General features: G+C 37.1%; 1 protein-coding gene across 1 annotated transcript in view; it reads left to right on the forward strand.

Moving 5' to 3' along the window:
- The window catches only part of LRP2 (LDL receptor related protein 2), a 109591-nt gene that overhangs the window by 58896 nt on the left and 30251 nt on the right, over positions 1-20444 (forward strand). Inside the window, 20 exon segments of the mRNA XM_079310628.1 lie at positions 18-184; positions 1993-2136; positions 3101-3210; positions 4093-4270; positions 4609-4822; positions 5275-5514; positions 5648-5836; positions 6793-7713; positions 8266-8431; positions 8887-9045; positions 9966-10255; positions 11223-11426; positions 11800-12042; positions 12642-12767; positions 14434-14553; positions 15367-15498; positions 16365-16566; positions 17021-17316; positions 17806-18322; positions 20035-20187. Coding sequence (XP_079166754.1) covers positions 18-184; positions 1993-2136; positions 3101-3210; positions 4093-4270; positions 4609-4822; positions 5275-5514; positions 5648-5836; positions 6793-7713; positions 8266-8431; positions 8887-9045; positions 9966-10255; positions 11223-11426; positions 11800-12042; positions 12642-12767; positions 14434-14553; positions 15367-15498; positions 16365-16566; positions 17021-17316; positions 17806-18322; positions 20035-20187 — 4771 coding nt within the window.

Genomic DNA, 20444 nt, shown 5'->3' on the forward strand with positions numbered 1-20444 from the left:
ACTCTTTGTTTTCACAGTTGAACACCCTTTCCTTATTGCTGTGAGAGATAATATAATTTATGGAATTTCTCTGAACCCTGATGAGAAGACAAATGATGCTATGGTTCCAATAGCAGGAGTTCAAAATGGTGTTGATGTTGACTTTGATGACTCTGAACAGATGATTTATTGGGCTGAAAATCCAGTAAGTTAGTACTTCTTTTCAAAATATGCACTAAATTAAGACCTTTTTTATTTTATTTTATTTTTTAAAAGTGTTTTGGACTGATGCTGGTAAGAATTTTGGTAAATAGAAAGGAATGAAGTGGAGGGGTTTTTTGTTGTTGTGTCATGGTTTTTTCAACTTATTTTGTTTATTTGGTTTGTTGTTTTCCTAGTACAAGTAAAGAGGCTTCATCTCTGTAAAGCAGTTCTTATTTTTGTCAGCAGAAACATCTGATTGTTTTTTCTGGCTCAGAGACATGAACACGAAATACTGGAAGGCATTGACAGATCCACACTCTCAGCCCTGCTGTGCTATAGTCCACTCTCTCTCTTCTCTTGGCTTAGGGGTCAATTCTGCAAACACAGCCAGAACAGTTCTTCATGGGAGCAGTGCATTGAACACAGTGACACTTAACATTAGGATGAATGTATGTGCATTTAGTCTGAGCACTTAATGAAGTAGCATCATAGAGAGGCATCCTTTTCTTTAAGTAGAAAATGGTTGCAAACTCACAACAATTTCCAGGTGGTACGTATGAGGCTTATAGATTTAAAAATAAATTTTGAATAGATTTAAAATAATATTGATTTCAAATAATTTGTAATAGCTAATTATAATTGTTTCACTAACTGCTTTTATTGCTGGTCACAAACTAAGAAATTTTATGTGTTCCATAAGGCTAACTTGTCACAAAAAAAACCCCCAAACCAAACAACAAAAAACCAAACAAAAACCCCCAAACAAACAAACAAACAAACAACACAAAACCTCACCAACCAAAAAAACCAAAACAAAAAACCAAACCAAAACAAAAGAAACCCATAATTTTTGTGTATGGATACTTCAAAAGGAAAAAAAATCTATGGCAGCCTGTGAGACGGATGTGATAGGATACATATTGATTCACCAATATGTCTTCACCCTTGGAAACTTAAAACCAATTCTTCTTGTCAAGAAAAGCAGTAATTAGGTCTTAGAGAAGGATGATGGTAGATAAGGAGATTTCTGTAATTATGTTTTAACAGAAACAATTCACACAAGCTTGTTATGTTTTATCCACACAAGATTCTTGCATTTTTCCCCAACCTGCCTTCTTTACATCTTGCAACTCTGAAGTAGATACAATTTAAAAAATAACTAATTTTAAAGTGTATTCTATTCCACTCAGAAAGAAATTACAATTTGTTTAATGATTTATACTTTTAAAGTTAGAATATTTAGTTCAATGATGTATTTAAAGAGACCTATTTAAGCAAACCTTTGCTCAAGAAACTACTTAAGTACTTGGGAATCTGTTTCATCTTCCCTTGCAGTCTGAAAAAGTATTCTTGACAGATGTCAGCCAGCAGACACAGCTGACATACACAATGGTGTAGGAGGTCAAGGGCTCATAAATCCATTAACAGCAAGTTAAATCCTGGCAAGTGAAATGACAGGTGCCTTTGCAAGCCGAGTGTTAGATGTTAGCTCTGCTCTAGGTGGGTCTTGACAAAGCCTGACAAATGTGTGCCTCTGGGCTGTGCCTCTTAACTGTGTCTCTGACCTGCAGGCCTCTGTAGATCCCAAACAGAGCTAAGACCAGTGTCAGTCATGGATGATACTCTGAAAAAAGATATTCTCTGGTTTCTGTGCTCCATTTTTTGTTCATGGTTCTGCTCTATCTCTGCCTTGAGCTGTGCTAGCGTTAGGAAAGATTGCAGTATTAAAGAAGTGCTAGTGTAGTTGGAATAGAGAAGTGTTTTCTGGTCTTGGCATTTTTTAACTTTTGTTACTTCTTTTTTTCCAAGGGTGAAATTCACAGAGTGAGGTCAGATGGAGCCAACAGGACAGTGTTTGCTCCTGCAACTGTTATTGGTGCTCCTGTTGGTCTGGCACTGGACTGGATATCTGCAAACCTGTATTACAGTAACCCAGGGACACAGTCAATTGAGGTAATTATTTAAGAGGGACAATAGGAAAATAAGAGCCTAGATTTTTCACTGCTATGTATATAGGTTGAAATATTTATTGAGTGAAAAATTAGATTTATTTTAAAATGCAGTCTGTCTGTAGGAAAATACTTTACAAACTTGAGCAGAAACTTAAATTCGAACATCATCAAAATTATTGAAAGCTGTATATTCTGGACACTTTATTGGTGCATAGATATATTCTGCAAACTTTATTTGTGCATTATTATCTCTTTTTGTTTTCTCCCTACAACTCCTTAGGTTTAGTGTTTAACTTAGTGTTCCAATGCTTAACACACATCATCTCTGGTTACTAGAGTTACCATTGTTACTATCCTTACTTCAAATCAATAATCCCAATGCATTGCCTCTGATAGTAAAGGAATGCTGCCATTCAATGCAGTAAGATCCATTCCCAAATGTTTTGACAATATATTACGTAGTTTTCTGGAGACAAGCAGTCTCGTAGTATGTGAAGGATAAAATTATCATTCAGAATAGGGAAATGGAAGTGAAATAATATATAATAGAGTAATGACTGTGAATAAACCCAGTCATTAGTGTTCTTGTTCCAAAATATAAATGCCTACTATTAAATTAAAAGGCAGTTAATTTGACCAAATGAAATGGGATGCTTCCTAAATCATAATTTCATCAACCCATTCAGGCCTTGAAGGTATTATGGAAATGGAGAGATTAACTGTTTTTGTAGCTAGGATCCTTCCTTGTTATCATAGGCATGTTCCAAGCTGTAAGCAGCTCCTTCAAGGGTTGTGTATTTACGAAGGGAGATGGTTAGAGTACAAGTCAATGTGCTTTTTCTTCATGGTGTTCGAGAAAGTCTTCACAGTTTCAGCTTCGTGTTGATTTAGGCTTCATCCTTGTAATTTAAAAATGTACCATGAATTCCATATTGCATGGTCTGATAAGTTCAATGTTTGCATAGGTCCTGAAGCTGCATGGTGACATAATGTACAGGAAAACACTGATTACCAATGATGGTACCTCTCTGGGAGCTGGCACACCGATTGGTTTGGCAGTTGATCCAGCAAGAGGGTAAATTTCCAAAACTGCTGTTGTATTTGCTCATGAGTGTGTTCTCTGTATTTTTCTTGTTCAGGGTTTTCAGATTTCATCTTGGATTTGACATGGTTTTGTTTCATATTTCTGCAGAATTTATTTACTCTTTTTAAGCTGTAAAAATAAGTGCATAGCTTCCTAAATTATTATATAGATGTTAATTCTCCTTAATTTACAATATACTTGTATAGTACCATTTTTTAATCAAAAAGAATCTCAGAATATTATGACTGTGAAAAAAAATCCTTGAAAATGGCAACCCATAATAAAGAGAAGTCCAAAGTCTTTCTGTAAAATATCTTGCGATGTCTGACTCAAGCCTAGTAGAAAGACATATTACACAGGGAAAAAGGGTACATGTCAAGAAGCACTAAACATAATTTTTCTGCTTGCTCCCAAAAAGAAAAATTTTCCTTTTTTCTGCTCCATCTAGATTTTTTTCTGACTCTATAATTTTTACTGAAAATGGAAATCAAACTCACTCTGAAATGTTGCAGCTATCTGTGAAACAGAATTATTATTCTCCTTTTTTGTTCCAGTCATAATACTCTAGTGCATTTACCTTCTGATGGTATCATGGGACAATGAATGCGAGGTTATGGATTTCTAAAAATTATTTAAGAGGCATTCCTCTCTTTCATGAGAAGCAGGTATTTCTCTTTGTTGAGAGAACAGGCATTCTTCTCTTTCTCAAATAAGCTCTTTTTCATTGTGGTTTGATTCAACATGACCTCTGTTCAGCATGTGATGAAGTATTTGACTGGCAGAGGAATTGGTTTTAAGTATATGCTCAAGTGACTCTGGTCCACTGATTTCTCTTGCCAGTTTTGCTAACAAATCTGATAATGTCTTTTTTAGGAAGTTGTATTGGACAGACCAGGGAACTGACAGTGGAGTCCCAGCAAAGATTGCCAGTGCAAACATGGATGGCTCAGGAATACAAACCCTCTTCACTGGCAACCTGGACCATGTAGAGTTCCTTACCATTGACATTAGGGAACAAAAGTTGTACTGGGCTGTCACAAGCACAGGAATGGTAGGAGATATTTTTTAAATAATTGCTTCTTTACCTGTCTCTGCATCTGTGGTTCACATGAGTGATTCAGTTACTGCAGTTTTTTCTTATAAATGGGAGTTGCAGGACCAAGCAAAATCTGGATAGCTGTTGCTATTAAATACCAAAAGACCAGAAGTCACATACTGCCCACCTTTTCTTCCTACCTTGTACCTACAGATTTCATGCACAGAAGAGATTTTAGTATCATGTGTTGCATTTTAGTTTTATTTTATTTAATTTTATTTTTATTTATTTTATTATAATACTGAACTGTTAATATAGAAAATGTAATCTTAATTTTTAAAATTATTTCTTAGATTGACAGAGGCAATGTGGATGGTACAAATCGTGTAACTCTGGTGGTTCATCTTTCCCATCCCTGGGGAGTTGCTGTGTATGGTACATTTCTGTACTATACTGATCGAGATTATGAAGTAATTGAACGAGTTGACAAGGCCACCGGTGCAAATAAAGTAGTACTGAGAGATAATGTCCCAAGACTGAAGAGCATCCGTGTGTATTACAGAGACAGTGAGTATTTGCTGGAGGGGTGTTTCAGAGTATTCAACTTGCTAAAACTTGAACTTTCCTTAGAGTGTTTGCTCTTTCAAAAGAAATGCTTTGATTTGGCTTTCAGGAAAGTGTCAGAAACATTCTGCCTGGTTTTGGTAAAGAGATGCTCCACCATCTAGTTAAGGCATCTATTGGCTCATATAGTTATACTAAAGTAGTGTTGACTAAGAAAATTTGTTACTTTAGCTTCAAATTTGTTTTATCTGATTGTTGGCCCCATTGATCTTAGATGACAAGAGACCAGTAAACCCATTGCTAACACATCTGTGCCAAGATGTATTATGATTTAGATCTTTATTTTTCTCAGCTGATTGTTAATGCTATACAAGTGTATGAATTTGGGTGTACATCCATGGGTGTTTGTAATTATGCAGCTGAGATTTTTGTTTTGCCATGTATGTCTTTTGCAGATTCTGCTGGTTCCTCAAATGGCTGCAGTAATAATATTGGAGTTTGCCAGCAGCTTTGTCTGCCTGTACCTGGTGGATTATTCTCCTGTGCCTGTGCTACTGGCTTTCAGCTAAATCCTGATAACAGAACCTGTTCCCCATACAGTTCATTTGTAGTTGTTTCTATGCTCTCTGCAATTAAAGGATTTAGTTTAGAGACATCAGATCACTCTGAAGCCATGGTTCCACTGGCAGGAAGAGGTATGTGAATATTATAATAGGAAAAAATCTTGTCACGCCTAGTATTTTGGTGTTTCTTTCTAGCATAGCACGTATTTTAAACAAGTTAGTTTATATAAAAAGTCATTAATTTGCACTTTTCAAATGATTTCAGGGCGAAATGCACTTCATGTGGATGTTCACATGCCTTCTGGTTTCATTTACTGGTGTGACTTCAGTAGCACCGTTTCTTCTCAGAATGCAATACGTAAAATTAAACCTGATGGTTCTTATTTTAGAAATGTTGTTACAAATGGAATAGGACGAAATGGGATCCGTGGCATTGCAATTGACTGGGTAGCAGGTAAGCACAACTGAATTTAGGAGAATGTTATTCTTTACATATTATAAAGTTTTTGGGCTAACATAAACAGATTCTAATGGAACTATTTTGAATGGAAGTACCATGGTTCTAACTTGTGATTTAATGGACTGACTTTAAAAGAAAAAGAAGTAATGAATGTCTCTTATGCTTATATATGTGTGTGGAGGTGAAAGTTTATCAGAGAAGATATATAGAGCCTTTTCTCTCCTGATGCTTTAGTATTTGTCTTAGGGCTCTCTTATTGTCTGTACGTAGCTGTGTACTACCATTGTGTAAACATGTACCAGAGAAGAATGCACAAAACGTGTCTTATGATGTTGTAAATAAGAAAACTTTTCATCTATCTTCAGATTGCTGTGTACACTTATTATAACTTATAATGCAGAAAAAATATTTTATCTTTGAACTGTAATTTCCACATGTGCTCTTCCTGTTCCTATTAAAACATATTAGAGATTAATTCAAATATAAACTCTTCAGAAAGTATTAATCAACAATTGTCATTAATACTTCAGTTTCATATATATATGTACTGTATATCTGTTTTGCTAAAGTTCTTCAGTTGATTGATAGCTTGTTGGGATATGTTTTAGGGTAATCATTTGCTGTAAACACTTAATTTAGTTTCTGTACACAGTCTTGTGCCATAACATGGATTTCATAGTTGTGTGTTTTAAAAGGCAACTGTACTACTGATACCCATGGCAATCCATGAGGATTTAGAAATTAATTGACTACTGTCAGTGTGGCTGTGGTCATTCTAATTCATCAGATTATAGGCAAATACCTTATGCTTCCTACTACTGATGTATTTATGATGGCTATTCAGTTTTTAGTTTGGTGTTTTAGCAGCTTGTGTTTCTCAGGTATTGATGCTAATATTAACTTTCCTTTTTGCTTTTCTGATTTGGTTTGGTTTGGTTTTTTGTATACAGGAAATCTTTATTTTACAAATGCATTCCTGACAGAGACTTTTATAGAAGTTTTGCGTTTAAACACAACTTATCGCCGTGTGCTTCTGAAAACTACCATTGACATGCCAAGGCACATTGTGGTTGACCCAAAAAACAGATATCTCTTCTGGGCAGATTATGGGCAAAATCCAAAGATCGAACGTGCTTTTCTTGACTGCACCAACAGAACGGTTCTTGTGTCTGAGGGCATTGTCACACCTCGTGGGTTGGCCATAGATCACAGCAGTGGCCACATTTACTGGGTGGATGATTCCTTAGATATGATTGCAAGAATTCAGCCCAATGGTGGTGATGTTGAAATTGTACGTTATGGCAGTCGCTATCCTACTCCATATGGTATCACTATCTTTGGCAATTCCATGATCTGGGTGGATCGAAACCTGAAAAAAGTCTTCCAAGCCAGCAAGCAGCCAGGCAATACTGATCAACCCACAGTAATAAGAGATAACATTAATTGGTTAAGGGATGTTACAATTTACAACAGCAATTTCCAGTCACGTTCACCCCTTGATGTCAACAACAATCCTTGTTTGGACAACAATGGAGGTTGTTCTCACCTCTGTTTCGCCCTCCCTGACATTCAGACACCGAAATGTGGTTGTGCCTTTGGAACACTGGGCAGTGATGGAAAGAGATGTTCCATTTCAACAGATGATTACCTGATTTTTGCTCTTGAGAATGCCCTCAGAAGTATCCACCTGGATCCTGAAAACCACAGTCCTCCCTTCCGCACAGTGAATGTGTTAAGAACTGCTGTGGCCCTGGATTTTGACAGCATAAACAACCGAATATATTTTACACAAAGCTATCCTTCAGGAACAGGAAGAATCAGTTATATTAGTATTTACTCAGGAATTGGCTCTCCAACTGTAATTGCATATGGTAAGTGCACTGAAATACGGTACAAAGTAATCAGATGTTTTAAAAAATCACCTGCAGCAGCTACCAATAGCTCAATAGGTATTTTTATGCCAAAGGTCAAGGTCAACCACTTAGTTAAGATGTCTAATAAAATACTCTTTTTTCTTCCTCATTTTTTTCCTTTTCTGAGATTCTTATTTCATCTTGATCCCAAATGAAATGGAAATATAAAACTGGATAGACATTATTCTGTATATAAAATTATACATAATAAATTAAAATTATATGTAATAAATTAATATAATGGAGTGAGGAAGGATTCCTGCTACTTGAAGAATAGCAACCAGAACTTAAATCTGTGTGAGGGAAAGGTCTTTGTAACACTATTGTATACCCAGGTCTGCCTGATTCCCAAGTATTACTATTCCAGGTTTTTAAATGGACAGATTTGCACCGGTACCAATGGCATTTCAAAGAAATCTTTGTTATAGCCACATTATAATAGTTGAAGAGTGCTGCAGTATCTCAGGAGATTATGCTGAGCTTGTGTGTGTTTACTTGCATGTGCCTAAGACCTGGGGACTCCAGACGGCATAGCCTTTGATTGGATCAACAACAGAGTTTACTACAGTGACTACCTCAACCAGACCATCAGCTCGATGGCTGTGGATGGATCAAACCGCACAGTGATCGCCCGGGTGCCGCGGCCGAGGGCCATTGTATTAGATCCCTGCAGAGGGTATGTGTTCCACTTCGCTTTGACTGCAGGTGAAACTACAATTTAGACCTTGACAAAGACTGCCAGACACTTCCTATAACCCTAACCCTTTTTCTGTTGTACTCCTTGAATGCTTCAGAAGTATTCTTGTTTCAGTATCAAAACATTTTTTGAGAGGATGGGGGCATTACATTAGCAGTTATACTGCATTATAATTAAGAAAGATAAGAAAGAGATTAACTGACTTTACTGGACTCACATAGGAGCTGGAAAAAGTTTTGTGAAGTTCACTGCAGTGGACCATAATGATCCCTCTAGAAGACTCCCTTGTCAGTGTGAGCCAAAATAGAGGAAGATCTTTTTCTGTAGTTTTGCAATGCACACTTCAGTGAAGGACACCAGGGTGGAAATATCACTAAAAGCAGAGTTTGTGAGTTTTGTTTTAAAAAAAATATGAAAAAAAATGTTATTTACAGATATATGTACTGGACTGACTGGAGTTCAAATGCAAAGATAGAACGAGCTACACTTGGAGGAAACTTCAGAACACCTATTGTGAGCACAAACTTGGTATGGCCAAATGGTCTTACCCTGGACTATGAAGAACAGCAGCTGTACTGGGCTGATGCAAATCTGTATGTATTGGTAATATGCTTATTTGTTTACATTTGGATAATATTTTAATAGCTCTATTATTTATTTTTCCTAATTTCTTAGCTGGTTTTCAGCATTTCAGTTGAATTTGGTACTTGACATCTATAGAATGAAAGGAGCTACTTAATAGCAATGCAATGTCAAGTTTTAATATTAATATGAAACTACTGTACAATAAGGAGTTATATTATGTCACAGTGTGGATTTTGTTCTCTGCTTTATGCACTTGTACCCGCTTACATGCAATGCAGGACTTTCATAAGTGTCTTCTTCAACAAATACAATCCCAGTACAGGGATTGTACAGTATTCATTGCTCATGGTTAATGCCTGTCACCTGTGGAATTTGGCCTGATATTCTTGCTGTTGCCTACCAGGTAGAGCTCTACCCTTGAATTTATGCCACAGAATTTCTTCCATCAGCAGGAAAGTTTTCAAATTTGGTTTAGTTTTCTAAACATTCAAATTCACCCATAGTCTTAGAGAAACCACTACAACAATCAGACTTTTCCCCTCTGGTTCTTTCAGCATAGAAGTTCTTTTTCAGACTTCTTTGCTGTATCAGAAGAATGTTCTCTGTAATGTAATAAATCCCAGGCCTGTGTCTCTATGGAATCCTCTGGGAAGAAGGTGGCTGTTTGGGTTTATCTGCATGCAGGAGGGCAAGGCACTTGTAATGGGATGTCTATTTTAAGAGGAATTCAGGTTGTCAAATGCAACATACACTTTTCTGTTACAAACTCTAGTTATTGGAGGTAGGGGAGCATAGCAGCATCTAAAATATTGGTGAACTTTACTGAAAAATGCTGCATGTCAGTTACCAGACTAATTAGGGCATGATTTTATACATAAGTTAAAAGACTTTTTTCTTTTAAGATGTAGTAATTTCTTTGTTATTGTAGGCAGAAGATTGAGAGATGCACTCTCACTGGTACAAATCGTGAGGTAATTGTCAGCACTGCTCTGCATCCATTTGCAATGACAGTGTTTGATCAGCACATATATTGGACAGACTGGAACACACGAAGCATTTATAGAGCTAATAAGTATGATGGTTCAGATCAGATTGTAATGATCATGAATCTTCCACAAAGACCAATGGATATTCATGTCTGGGCAAAAAGTAAGCAGCAGCAGTGTCTGAACCCTTGCAACCAGTTCAATGGTGGCTGCAGTCACATCTGTGCACCAGGTAAGCTGTTATGCTTGATGACTGTAAGTTATTACTGTTGCCTGTATTAGAGTTTAGACCATAGCAATTCTAGTCACATGGGGACACGCTGAAATATTTCATAGTGTTCACAAATTTGTAATACCTATTTTATTTATAAGTGCAATCAAAATTATTGCCATTTAAGATCATGGTATTTCACCACACCCAGTTGTGTCTGAGAATCCTCACAAGTAAAAATTACTTCTCTAACTTAAACCAAAGCATTGTTTTCTTGGGTTTAAACTTTCCTTGTATGAGACATAAAGTAAGTGCTGCAGAATATGCTTACCTTCAGAGTATATACACTTAGTGTATACTGATCAGATGTTTCCTACAAGATATTTTAAAAAAATTATGGTTGCTATTCCCTTATTACATAAGTGTTGCAGAGCTGTTTCATGTGTTGTCGATTTTTGGAAGTTTTGATCCTTGACTTGGAAAAAGTCATTCAGTGCCTGTTTTCATTTGTAGCATCTTAAATAACATTAAAAATCCATCTTGCCTGAAAACAACTAAACTTCTCATTAATTTTGAGAAGAGCAGTTTGTCTGTTGCATGATATTGTGAACACCTATCTTGATTTTGTGGGATAAAGTCTCAATGGATATAGCTGTGATATTTGAAAGCATCAGATGCCAACTTGCTGCTACTAAAAAGGCATTTGGACAGCAAGTACTAAGCAAGTACTAAGATATTCCAAATTTTAATCTCAGTTCCTCTAAGGAACTCTGAAATAACTTTCGTGGGTTTTAATACATTTGAATATGCTTAATTGAGATAAAAATCTGGCTAAGTCACCACATTACTATCTAAGTAAACAGATCATATAGGAATTATGAAAATTTCTTTGCCTTTTCCAGTGTTGATGTATAAAACATCAATGTTAAACTTATTTCCTTTTCTTTGTGTCCTGTATTTATTTTTTATCTGTCAAACATAAATTTAGGTCCAGCTGGTGCAGAATGTCAGTGCCCCTCTGAAGGTCGCTGGTATTTAGCCAATAACAGCAAGCACTGTATCGTGGATAATGGTACCAGGTGTGATACTGGTTTCTTCACATGCCTTAATGGACATTGTATCTCTGAGCGCTGGAAATGTGACAATGACAATGATTGTGGTGATGGCAGTGATGAGTTGGAAAGTGTGTGTGGTAAGCATTTAAAATAACCGCTTTAGAAAGTATGCTCTGTCTTGCCTGTTCTGTAGTCTCTGTTACTTTCATGGTTTTATGATCGTGGATCTTATCGCTGTAGTTTGGAAACGAACCCTTGCTTGCTCACAGTATTTGAGATCTGATTGGCTAGTGGTTTGCTTTAGAATCCAGGAGCATTGTAGTATTGAATTTTTGTCCTGTATAGCCAATTTCTAATTTTTTAATTCAAATATGTATTTTACTTTCCATGCAGTCCGTTTTGCAGCTGTGTTTGCCCTGGCAGGTAAAAATATTGTGATTTTACTTGTTACTTTGTCAGAGAACTTAGATTATATTTTATCCACATTTTTTTCTTTTTAATTTTCTGCAGCTTTTCATACTTGTCAGCCAACAGCTTTCACCTGTGGCAATGGGCGCTGCGTGCCCTATCATTACCGCTGCGATCACTACAATGACTGTGGAGATAACAGTGATGAGCTTGGTTGCTTGTTTAGAACCTGTGACTCCAACACAGAATTTACTTGCAATAATGGAAGGTGTATATCTCTTCAGTATGTCTGCAATGGAGTAAACAACTGCTATGACAATGGCACATCAGATGAGAGGAATTGTCGTAAGTTGAGCCTTTATACCTAGTGCCTATTTGAGTCTGACTCTCTAGACAAAGGAAGAGGGAAATGGGGTTTTATGTGAAGAAATCTGACAAAATCAGCAAAAAGGACAAAAGTTTTTAAAATTTACATTACAGGTACTGTTTAGTGTTATTTGAGGCAAATAGAATTGCTAAGTCCTGTTCTGGAACACCCTACATAGTAAATGTTGCTTTAATTAGTCTGCCTTGAAGCAAAAAATGCTCATGCAATATGTAATGTTAATTCTTGTGAGTAATCCATGGTTTACAAAAAGATGATTTCAGATAACTTCGATTCAGGGTTTATATTTTTGCAGGATTAGACTGGAATTTGAAAATGGCTTTTTACTTTGTGACATGCTATATTAATTATAGTATATTAAATAATCAGGAGTGTATATTGTGATCCCATAATAGTACAGTTTAAAATTATATGCCTTGTAGGAGTTATTAGTTATGTTTGATTTCTTTAAGATGTAAACTGTTCAATATTGGCTACTTTTGCAGATCATGAAAATAACAGCATAACAGTATTTGAAATAGCTCTAAAGCACTTTTGCTTTTTTACTCCCTCCTTAAAGCGGAGCGTACGTGCCAGTCTGGTTTTACAAAATGTCAAAGCACAAATATTTGCATTCCTCGAACATATTTGTGTGATGGTGATAATGACTGTGGAGATATGAGTGATGAGAGTCCTACTCACTGTGGTAAGTTAAAGAGAGTTAAGAGGGCCTTTGTTACTTCTCTGATACTTCTCTTATTTATTGTACCGCTCTTTTTTTTTAATGTAACTCCAACTTCTCAAAGCATCTACTTTTGCAATACTAAAGTTATATGTGCACAGTACTATTAGCTTCTAATTATCAAAATAATGCTTTTATAGGATAAAAAAGATGATACATTTTTGCAGAGTTTTAATATAGCATTTGAGGATTGTTCCTTTTGCTTATTTTTTCTGTATTTTTTATTGTTGTACAAGGTGCTTGGAACTTCAGTATTATAGACAGCTATCTTTTTCCATAACTTTAAGATTAGAATATTTTTCCTTTAACTGAATGAATTTGTCTATGGTCTCAAATTTATTTTAACTCTTTCATGTGGTTATGTATGCTTTAACATATGATTCATTGTTCTTTGTAGCTTCCAGTTAGGATATGGAAGTGCGTAGTTTTCAATCAGCCTTAATTACAAACAAGATTGACTTTGCTAGGACATTTTTATTAGGTAGAAGTTAGGTAGTACTTGTCCTATATAAAATATTATGGATCAATTTATAAAACATAATGGATATTTTCTGGTTGGGATTTAGTTTTAATATTGCCTGAGTAGATTATTTTTGCTTTCACACTTTTTCCTAAAGTTATGTGCCTTGAACTAAGCATGCCACAGTTTTTCTAATATTAGTTCAATTTTTGTAGCCAGAATGTGGCCACTTTTATCAATGGGCACCAGTGTGTCAAGAATATGTGGCTATGGGGGAGGTTTGTTCTGCTTGCCAAAGATGTGCTTTGTTCCTTCTACTGTTTATGTCCCTGCTGAATTACTTAAATTGGAAAGTGATGAAGGGCAAGGAACAGGGAGAGAGAGAATGAGAGATGAAAGAAACACCAAGTGTTAATGAGCAATAGTTAACTGTCTTTGATTTCAATCATTAAAGGCACAGGGAAAAGCAAGTTAAAAGACCAGACTGAATTCTTCTGGTGTTTTGAAACCACCAGAGGGTACAGGAAAGTATTGGTGACTACTGAAGAAGTCGTTGAAACCCTCTATACATGCCAGGATCAAGGGGCTTGGCTGAAGTACAGAGAGCACCTGCAGCATACTGAGCTGGAACTACTTAGTGTTATAGTTTGTTCTTCACTGCCATTAAGAAAAAATTCCTACCAGCAAGTGAAGAAAAATTGGTAGGAGGGAAATTCTCTACCATGAGACACTACTTCCTTAGTGCACATTTTGATTTCCTGTTAAGCACTGAGTCTGTTATGCCTGATTTGAGAAATGGAAAAATGAGTACTCTGAAATGTGGTCATTTTCCTGTGCATATATCTCGAATATAAGTGTAGAACATATGTGCAGTTGCTGCATGCAATCCTATTTCCAGGGCAAATTCTGTGAAATACTCACCAGCTGATACATATGCCCAGGGAGGAAAGCCCAATTTTTTGCATTCAAATATCAAGCTAGTTTGTACAATGAGCTTTTTCCAGAGAGGCTGAGAAAAGACATCCTTCCTAGCATAATTTTTTGTTTTTATTTCTTGGGGACTGTATTTTTTTTTTTTTTGTTTGTTTTTAATAACATGGACTCAAAAACAACTTAAGTTGGAATATTAGCAAAATAAGAAGTCGTCATGCCTAGGTATTTTTCTTCCAGTCTCTCTGACTTGTACAAATAGTGAGTTTCGTTGTACATCGGGACGTTGTATTCCTGCTCATTGGTACTGCGATCAAGGAATAGACTGTGCTGACGGCTCTGATGAACCTGCCTCTTGTGGTAAGTCTGCTCTGAGAAGATACAACATGGTGGGTTATAGAAAATCAGTAGTTTGTCTTGTAGGTTAATCCAGACCAGGTGGAAAATAAATATCTTCTGGATTTTATTCACTGTCGCTAATCTGAGTCACTGAGTAATTTGAGTTCTTAATACTTAAAGCTGTGTATGGAATATGAAGGTTTTAGTTGCAACAAATGATTGCTTTTAATGTGATTACTCTTAATGTTTACCCTCCTATTTCTATGAGAATATGATGGTAGTGAATCAAATGGCAAAAAATAGCAAGTATTTTGGTATTAATTTGCATGTAAAAGCAGATGTCATGCTGTACAGAAAGTGTGCATGCATGTTACATTTGGGCAAAAAGGGAATGTGGAGTGCAGGGGGACAGTGTTGATACAGTATGGGTATAGTATTACAGTAAACCCTGTATATACAATAGAAACTGATGGAAATAAGCAGAGGAGTAGGGTAGGACGTGAAAAAACAGCCGTGATCTCCAGGGAAGAAGAGAGGGACTTAACTGAAGTCACTTACAATTGATATTATAGCATAGTTATTATTCTCACTGTAAAAGTCAGAATAACACAGGCAAGATTCTTTTATGGTTTCAGCAGGGCTGGTAGCTCACTTTGCACATTACTGGAGTTGCACTTTTAGCTTAAGAAAATGTTTTGCATCTTAACTATTTGACAATTGAGCTTCAATTTTGCATTTCACTGTCATAAGCTTCTCCCTGAAATACAGTCCTCAGTACATTTCATGGCAGTGCAGGTTAGTTTAACAAGCACAGTGATTGTGTTAATTTTTAAGTGCCCCAAATGCGGACTTGTTCAAGCGACCAGTTCAGATGTGATGATGGCAGATGTATCCCAGCAACGTGGATCTGTGATGGTGATAATGACTGTGGGGACATGAGTGACGAGGATCAAAGGCATAATTGTGGTAGGTGGTTAACACAAGTAGATACTGCATTTGTCCTGCAGGTGTTTTTTAGAAAATAACCAACCCCCAAACTCGCACCCACAGCCAATTTTTCTACCCCGTAAACGCGCACATTAAGCACGAGGTACAATCTCCCTCTACCTTAATTTTCATGATATTGAATCAAAATTGAATGTTTTATTGGTAAAATATCCAACAAAACATTGTTCTAATTTTGCAATTATTCCCCTTTGAATTGTTGAGTTGAAATGGAGATATAATTAACCTGGGTTGTGGGTATGATCTGGGCAGCTAGAGCAGTTTCAGTAGAGATGCTTCCTGGTGATCATGCATTGTATCTTATGCATGTTAATGCATTACCACACGTCTGTGGCTTAATATCTTTAAAAACTAGTGAACAAAGTTAGCATATCTGTTCAGAGGGTGAACAAAGGGAAGGATGTTCCCTAAGCCTGGTCCTAATTCTTTTGAGAACAGCTGGTTATATTTCTAGTCCCTGCCCTTATAGTATTTCTATGTCTGCTTACTGTCTGGAGCACAGAGTGCCTTGAACAAAATAGGAAATAGAGACTGTTCAGTTCCCAGAAAATCTGGCTGGTGAAGCTTATTTGAGAACCCAGTAAGATGCAGATTTCTGTGTGTGTCAGCATTGCCTAAGAAGTTCTTTGGCTCCCAGTCAGCCTCCAGAAAGAGCAATGCACAGTTTTGTACATGAGAAAGTACTGTGCTGTCTATCTCTGCATGTGCAGCAGGACATGGCTCTATTGTGGATTATGGGTGGATATGCAGGCTGTTTGTGTGGGTGATGGAGGAGGGTGTCACATACACAGAATATAACTTGGTTAGTGAATGTACTTTTCCTTCAGCAAACCGCAACTGCACAGCAGCAGAGTTCACTTGTGCCAACAATCGACCCCCGCTCAGGAGGTGCATTCCTCGGGCATGGGTCTGTGATGGTGATGCTGACTGCAGTGATGCTCTTGATGAACACCAGAACTGCACACGAAGATCTTGCACAGAAAATGAGTTTACCTGTAGTAATGGCTTGTGCATCCGTAACGCGTACAGGTTTGTAACTACCCAAGCAGCTATAGAAATTCCCAAAATTGCTTATTGTGAAGGAGCTAATTCAACTTTTTTTTCCACACCATTTAGCTGTAATTAGATCTAGATATTGTAATTAAACTATTTTTCTGCTCTGCACTTGTACATTAGCTTTGACTTGAAAATGCTCTAGAATTTTCTGTTAATATTCCCATTGGTCACCATTAGCACTTAATCCTTCTTAGTTTTACTGGTAGCCTCTCCTGGGGTGATTCTGTCCAGCTGGTAATACATATGGGGAATATTAGCAGGACTCACAGGATCAGGCTGTATAGTATGACCTCAGTTTCTGAAAGTCTTTTCTGTTGGAGCCGAAAATACTGACTTTCTTTGGAAATTGGGAGAGTGTATCTATCCACCTGCCCTGGAGACAGTGATTGCCTCCTTATATTTGAAGAGAGTGTTCATTCTTCTTCAGATGTGATAGGCGGAATGACTGTGGTGACAGCAGTGATGAAAGAGGATGCATCTATGAACCGTGTCAACAGCACCAGTTTACTTGTCAGAATGGGCGCTGCATTTCCAAAGCCTACATCTGTGATGGGGATAATGACTGTGGTGATGAATCTGATGAGCTGGAACATCTCTGTAGCACACCAGAAGCAACCTGCTCTCCCCATCATTTTAAATGTGACAATGGAAACTGCATTGAGCTGGTTAAGGTCTGCAATCGGTTGGATGATTGCTTAGACAACAGCGATGAAAAAGGATGTGGTATGTATAGATTTATTTGTACTGCCTAATTGAAAAATCTTAGGCACCTTTGAAAAAATACACTCATAAGACAATTCTTTAATTCCAATCATATCTATTCCATGGCTGTTCCTCAGACAATAAAATTATAAGAAATGTGTATTTCATTTTATTTTTGCTTTAATTCATACTTACTGTATGCTCTTTTAATTGACTGTGATGATGAGCTAATGATAGAAACAAAATATACATTATTATGCATTGCCCTTTGCATTTCCAAAATATGCTGTAGTCCATACTTTGCACTTGATGTTTTGTGACAGACTTCAGAGGTGGTAGAATAGTTTTATTTTAGATTATGTTGTTTTCTTTTTTCCTTTATTGCAGCTGCCCACATCCACATTCAGCATTTTCAGGGGGGGTAGCAAGGAGAGACAGAGTATATTGGAAAGTGACTGCACTATTACTCTGCTAGCTGGCTCCTTGAATAGAACTCCTTTCCTTCCCCAGGTGTAAATGAATGCAATGACCCTTCAATCAGTGGATGTGATCATGACTGTACAGACACACAGACAAGTTTCTACTGTTCTTGTCATCCTGGATACAAACTTATGTCTGATAAACGGACTTGTGATGATATTGATGAGTGCAATGAAACTCCATCAGTATGTAGCCAGATTTGTGAGAACACAGCTGGCTCCTACATCTGTAAGTGTGCCCCAGGCTATATCCGGGAGCCTGATGGAAAAAGTTGCCGGCAAAATAGTAATATCTCCCCATACCTTATTTTTAGCAACCGTTACTATCTGAGAAATCTCACAGCAGATGGCCAGTCTTACTCTCTCATTTTGCAAGGACTGAGAAATGTGGTGGCACTGGACTTTGACAGGGTGGAAAAGAGGTTATATTGGATTGATGTGGGGAGGAATGTCATTGAACGAATGTTCCTAAATGGGACAAATAAGGAGGCAGTGATAAGTGATGATGTGCCCAACGGGGAAGGTATCGCTGTTGACTGGGTTGGCAGGTAAGAAAATACATTTTTTGTCTTTCTGGGCTACTGAAGAAATGATGTGTAAAGGAGTTTATCTTAGGGGTTTTTTACCCGCTCCCTATGAAATTCCTGATGAGTACTGAAATAGTTTGAGTTGTGGATGCAGTGTTATACATCTGCTCTGAAATTGTTTATCAGCATCTAAAACATACTTAAATTACTCTTATATGCAGTATACAGAAGTTCTGTCAGATTTACTCTCTCATCAGTCATTTGCTAACAGTTGGGATTGGCATGCAGCTTTCACTCTGCATAAGCAAAGTATTGTAATAGGTAACTAGATCCCAGTGAAGTATGTAAGAGTAAGCCTTAATGAAATTTAGCTCCTTTACCAATGTGAAGTTCATGTGTCTTTTGCTCGTAAAAATGCAGCTTTAACTGACACACTCAAACAACATGATCCACATAATTTTCTGTCAGGAGGCCAGCATATGGGTGAGGTAATTGGAAAACACGTCTCATTACAGTCAATTTTTAATAGTCTGCAGTGTTTCAAAAGTAGTCTGATTTACTGCCACAGAACCTCTGTCATTATGCAGTGGCCACTCTGACAGTGGTTTTGCTGTGTTTCATCTTGCCTTCCAAGGGCAGTAATATAAGTATGGAAAGTTTAAATAATATATATAAATAATGGATCAGACTGTAAAACAATAAGAATTGTTCAAAAAGTCACTTTTGGACCGTAATATGTCTATATAACAGTTTTTACTTTTGTAGAACACTTTGTCTCTAAACCTGTTGGTAATTAATGTTGCAAGCAGCTCCAAATGCTTTATGATTCATGGAGAGGTGATGAAGCAAAAGGCAAATTTTAGCTGAAGTGGTCCTACTGCTTCATTTCTGATACAGCTTTTGAATTATTTCAGCTAGCATTAGTTATGTCTTCAGTCAGTTCTTGTTTGGATATTCTGGGCTGGCTGAAGGACAGTACAATGGTTGGATTTTTCTGCTTCTTTTCAGTGCAGAGAAAGGATTAAAAGGTACTATGAGATGTAGGTTGGAGAAGACTATTTTCTTCTCTTCCCTGGTGGGAATGGTACTACTTAGGGTGATGAAGGCAGAATTGTATCTGTCAGGCTGTTTCTGGAATGACACTGTGGGTGCTGGAGCTGACCAGCTCTGCAGAGAATTTCAAAGTATCTCGCTGTTGATCTAATTGAATTTAATGCTTTGCTTTGATGCAGGATTTTAAAAAATTGTTCCTTCTGTTTGTGTGATTTCTTTGCTTACAGTTGTATGTAGTTCCCAGGCAAAGTAATAGAAGTGTTAGAAAATTCTAGGGTGTCAAACTACTTAGGACTTTTCTACCTGTTTGATCAGAGTAGAGGTGGCAGCATGGAACAGTTGAGGATTCTCTGCAATGTCTTACAGCCCTGGTCTTAGTCCATTGCCTGGATGTCTGTTTTCCTGCTCCTGGCCATTGTTGATAGGGCAGAAGAGGAAGAGCAGTTTAGGAACTTGTAGGCAAATGGCATGTTATTACTCAACTGGGCACCTGCAAGTTTGAATTTGGCACGACTGATTGTGATTACAAAGTGAAAAGGGCAGCCTGGAGCATGGTGTCACTGAAGTATATGTTCCTTGTCAATACATTGCTTCTAGGAGAAAAAAAAATTAAAGATGGTGTGAAGCAAAATAAAGGAAAAAATATATATATTTAATAAATGAACTCTAAAATATTTCAGAAAATTGTACTGGGTAGATGCCTACCGAGATTGTCTCTATGTCTCTGAACTTGATGGAAGATTCCGGAAAAAACTGTTGGATCGGTGTGTGGATGCCAACAATACTTTCTGCTTTCAGTATCCCAGAGCAATTGTTGTTCATCCAAAATATGGGTATGATCTTTCAAGAGTCCTTTTCCTTTCTTTTGTGAATAATTTTGCACTGTTCTGAAAATCTGAAGTAAATTTGGGCTGCTTGCATTTAGATTTCTGTGGTGTTAGTTGCAGCTTAGGAAAAACAGTAGCTTGCCTGTTTTGAGTGTATATACATGGCTCTCAGCTACCATTGAAAGTGGAACTTGGTTCTATATGGACTAAAAAGTTCTGATTGCAAGGCTAAAGAGGTTGATAGAAGTGTGTATGGCTTGCTA

This window comes from Erithacus rubecula (genome assembly GCF_903797595.1).
Source record: "Erithacus rubecula genome assembly, chromosome: 8".
Classification (NCBI taxonomy): domain Eukaryota; kingdom Metazoa; phylum Chordata; class Aves; order Passeriformes; family Muscicapidae; genus Erithacus; species Erithacus rubecula.